Source organism: Oryza sativa, chromosome 5, assembly GCF_034140825.1.
Source record: "Oryza sativa Japonica Group chromosome 5, ASM3414082v1".
NCBI classification, from domain to species: domain Eukaryota; kingdom Viridiplantae; phylum Streptophyta; class Magnoliopsida; order Poales; family Poaceae; genus Oryza; species Oryza sativa.
In genome coordinates, this window is record NC_089039.1 from 28,070,987 (window position 1) to 28,075,495 (window position 4,509).

Below are 4,509 nucleotides of genomic sequence, written 5' to 3' on the forward strand. Positions count from 1 at the left end.
GGAGGGAGTACAAAGGTTTTGGACTTCAGAGCTTACTGCTTCTTTGTCAGTTAGCTGCTCCTCATTTGGCTGCTTGGTTGTACCAACCGCATGCCAAAGCTTACCTGATCATCACTGGTATTACTACCTCCCTTTTTGAATAACTGATACGGTTGACAATGACTATTTCGATATTAACCACTAATTAATCTCAAATAGTTAGACTGAATAATCTATGATGAATTAAAGCATCATGCTTATTTTAGGATGCAATACATTATGATAGTGTGGCACAATATTCCTTCTCGTATTTGCAACTCTTTTTTTTTTGTAAAAAAGACGAGTGGCCAAATTTTCAAAATGATTAGTGCCTATTGCCTAACGTCAGTTATTTGAAAACGGATGGAGTATGACACACAGAAAGTACTCATCTTTGACATTTGCAGCAGAGTTGCACAAGGGCAGTATCAAACATGGGCAGGGAGTTGCACAAGGTAAAGGTTGCACGAACAGCAGTATGCACAGCAAGATCGTCATCCTGCAGGATGTTGGTTTTTCAGAAGCACATTTATCATTGTTTCTACCTTGGCTCCACTGGTGAGAGGACCTCCACTTCAGCCCACCAGAGCGGAGACAATCTGGGCGTTGCTGCATCCGGCGAAATGGCTATGGTCTCTCTCAGCCTTGTGGTGATCTCCCTCATGCCTGGTCTCTTCGTTGGGTCACTCTGGATGCATTCCATGATTATCTGACAGATCACATCTAGCTCATTTTCTTTGTGTGACTCTAGTACTGAATCAAGCATGGAGGCTATACTCCGACCTTTGATAATGCACCCCAAAGCCTGTAAGATAAGAAAAATAAAAAACAGTTTTATTTTCTTTAATCTGATGTTGAATTGGATTTCTTTTGTGTAAGTTAAACTGTTGAAGCATTTGACTTTGCAGGCTGCTGTGATTACCAGATTCGCCAGGGAGCCCTCGTTTTCAGAGTAAGGGGGTTTCCCTGAGATGATTTCAAGAAGCAGTATGCCAAAACTGTAAACGTTCCCTGCCAGTCTAGCAGATATTGGTTCATGATGATCATTATTCGCTGTCGACTTTTTGCCGTCGGAAACCACTTCCTGCCAAACACTCAAGTCTGCAATCTGAAGAAAGGATACAGATTTTAGCATCAAACTGTACTTTACTGAGTACTGAATAAAGTTGGGTACTGAAACTGCGTTTTTCTCTAAACCTCCTTCACATCAGAAGGACATTAAAAGAACTACTGAAACCATAGCAACTGAATATGGCTAAGATGCCTAATTCTTGATAAACCATAAGGCATAACAAGGATTTAGTTAGACCATATGTACCTTTGCAGCACAATCTTCAGAAAGAAATACTGCACTTGAATGCAGATCAGGGTGCACGTTGGCAGGGTTGAGCTCATGCATGTGCTGAATACAGTAAGCTATTCCCATGATTATTCTCATTCTACTTCTCCAGTCGATGTGATCAAAGGCCTCATCTGCACAAATAATTTACCAGCATGTTATCACTTGAATGTGAAGAAAAAAAATTGGTATTCCTCATTGCAACAATGAGAATAACTTTCACATAGTATTTACCATGGAGATTCTCATAAAGCGTCCCATTTGGTGCGTATTCGAACACCATCACCCTCGTGAAAGGTTCTTCCTCCTCACAAAACCCCAGCAGATTGATGAAATTCTTATGATTTATTCGTGAGAGCGACTCTATCTGCTTGTTCACAAGGGAAAAAAAAGGTAAATTTTTTCATGCTAATGCAATTCTGCAAAAGGATTAGTTGAGGATCTAGTACACATATTATGACTACCTTTTTCCTGAAACAATCTTCACAGTGCTTTGACCAATCTTTGCTGGATTTAATCGTTGTCGATACAACGGCGATCTCAACACCGGATGATAAGGTTCCCTTGTAGACAGTGTAGTATGGATGACTTGCCACAATATTACTGAAGTCCTCACAAGCACGCTCCAGTTCTGGACGCTGTAATTGGGGCACTCCTGAAGCACATTCAGATCAGAACACAGTGAAAACCAGAAACACAACATGAATATTTGATCTGAAAACCAGACTTGAACACAGTCAAGAACTTACCGTTATAAGAATAGGATGTAACAGAACAATATAAGAAAATATTACAAATCAAAATGGCAAATATTGCAGTATTACCTGACACAAATGCCTTCTGCAGCTGGCCACTGAGTCCAGTCCTCCAAGGGCCAATAGTCGCAACGGATTTCTTGCGGCATGGCAAGAACATCCATGCCATGCCAGCAAGCATAATCAAACCAGCCACTGGAATCACAACTATATACAGCCACTTCTTGAATCCTTTGCTTGATCCTTTATTTGCAGAAGCCTCGGCAGGGTGGGATGAACTATCTAGAGGCTTGTAATTTGGATCATTTTGCAGTTGATGAGATGTTGGAAACGTCATGTTTCCAACTGTTGGGAAATGATCTTTGTAGAGTAGAGCAGCGTGATTTCTGTCATGAAGTAGCCTCCGGTTGCTAAGCTGAACGGGTAGCTCGTCCAGTGAGGAGCAACCGATCACGACAGCTTGGAGAATCAGCACCACGAGCACGAAAGAACTCGATGAATCCATCACTGGGATATTCGCGACCAACACCTGATGATTCAGTTGCTAGTGTCTTGAATAAATCAGAACACAGGGGCAGAATCATCAGCCAAATTCACCTGAAACACAGGTGTTCATATCTTACTGTCAGATGCCTTCTGCCAAGATCAGGCAAAGAACAACCTCAGTTTCAGAAACAGATAGGGAACTGAAGATACTTCATCACCTCGAAAGCAATTGAAAGCGCATACCTTTTGCTTGGCTGCTGTTCAGACTTCAGAAATAATTCTGCTCACACAGTGCAGAAACTGGAGCATGCAAGGGTTCAGGCTTCAGACTAGACAGAGGCTAGAGGAAGCAACAGGAGCTCGATTCTTGGTAGTAGTTGAAGAACCAGGAGCAAATCTTCAGATAAAGAAAAAAAAAAGGGGGAGATTTTTCTGCAACGACTAAACTGGATACAGGAGGAATGGGTAAAACTCTTGGTTCACTGCATTCCCTTGTATTCTTCTCTCTTTGTCAAACATCTCGGTTGTGTTGATCAGTTAATGCAGGGATTATTAAACAAGAAGGAAGAGGACGAAGACGGAGACTACTAACCCATCGTTATCTCCATGGGCAACTCCACTTAGTACACGCTAATCTCACGTTTGAAAAATCGGCCACGTAATCATAGCCAAGAAGCAACCACTCTGCAATCTGCATGCTGGATTGCTGGTTGCAGTTCTTTTTGCCAACGGCTGCACTGATGGTCACGGGCAATGACGCTACCCCTGAATTTGTCCTCATCATATGTAATTGAGACCTTTTATGACTCGCATAATTCTCCTTCCGTTTGTTTTAACATATGACATCATTATCTTTTAGACATACGTTATATCATTTATCTCATTCAATTTTCTTAAGTATATAAAAGTATACGTCATGTCTAAAGTAAAGTAAGTCGTAATAAAACAAAAATAAATAATGATTATTTTTTAATAATACGAATAATTAAATACCATAATCATATGTTTACGTATGGCTCATGTAACGCTCTCTCAAATACACGACCTTGTTAACTTGTAGACATACGTTCAATTGCTCACGCTATTCAAAACTTTAAAATATGTAGAATATAAATCATGCTCAAATTGTTTTCAATGATAAAAGTAAGTCATCATATGTTAAAAAACAGAGCGAGTACATTGCCATTGCAATGCTACTTCGTCGGATAGAGACTCTTGGAATTTTCCAAAAAAAACCAAGGAAATGACTGGGCTGCTACCTCCCTGGGAGGCTGGGACGAAGAACTCAGGCCCCGCTGCACTGGATAAATACTCCATTCGTCCTCGTAAAGAAAGTCGTTTTGGACAGCGACACGGTCTCCAAAACACAACTTTGATTTCATGTTTCTATAAAAATATTTATTAAAAAGTGATATATGTATACTTTTATGAAAGTATTTTTCAAGACAAATTTATTCATATATTTTTTATATTTTTAAACTTAATAATTTGATAGTTATTTATGATTTATATTCCTAATGTTTAATTTAAATATTGTCCTAAACAATTATGGAGGGAGTACTCATCGTTGTCCTCGAGACAGACACTAAGATTAATTAGTGCTACGTGTTCCATTCAAAAAAATAATGCTGCGTGTTCCATTCAAAAAATTAGTGCTATGAGGCAATCGAAATTACGCAGCAATTGACAGGGACAAAGCAAATTAAGCAGATGCATCCATATTGTTGACTTCTAAATTCTAATAAGTTGTACCACTAGTACAGGGTTTTTTCCTGATAATTTAGCTGATGGGGAGCCTAACCTAACCTACCCCATGGACCAACTGTTTAGACTTTCAGAAGTCTGAATTGGAATCAGAAGATCGAAGAAGTTAGTACCATAATCAAATAGGCCACTATCATAGCCTAATCA

The 4,509-nt window shown here is 39.7% G+C and overlaps 1 protein-coding gene across 2 annotated transcripts; it reads right to left on the bottom strand.

Annotated features, from left to right (window-relative positions):
* Positions 1 to 389: 389 nt before the first annotated feature.
* Positions 390 to 3,284, bottom strand: LOC4339596 (protein MALE DISCOVERER 2). Of its 2 annotated transcripts, none has more exons than XM_015785172.2 (7): positions 2,842 to 3,284; positions 2,182 to 2,709; positions 1,822 to 2,012; positions 1,592 to 1,724; positions 1,337 to 1,491; positions 941 to 1,126; positions 390 to 823 (listed from the first exon to the last, which is right to left on the bottom strand). In XM_015785172.2, the coding sequence occupies exons 2-7, from the start codon at positions 2,615 to 2,617 to the stop codon at positions 560 to 562; spliced, it is 1,365 nt and encodes a 454-aa protein (XP_015640658.1). In that variant the 5' UTR covers positions 2,618 to 2,709; positions 2,842 to 3,284; the 3' UTR covers positions 390 to 559. The 2 variants fall into 2 exon arrangements, with proteins under 2 accessions (XP_015640658.1, XP_015640659.1); XM_015785173.2 differs by having other exon boundaries at positions 2,182 to 2,748; positions 2,842 to 3,124.
* Positions 3,285 to 4,509: the final 1,225 nt, after the last annotated feature.

Excerpts from the sequence above, each read along its gene's own strand:
- LOC4339596 (XM_015785172.2), bottom strand. The coding sequence starts at position 2,617 with ATGGATTCATCGAGTTCTTTCGTGCTCGTGGTGCTGATTCTCCAAGCT. Across the intron at positions 2,013-2,181 it reads GCAGAAGGCATTTGTGTCAG|GAGTGCCCCAATTACAGCGT; the intron begins GTAATACTGCAA and ends AATGTGCTTCAG. Across the intron at positions 1,492-1,591 it reads GCTTTATGAGAATCTCCATG|ATGAGGCCTTTGATCACATC; the intron begins GTAAATACTATG and ends TTATTTGTGCAG.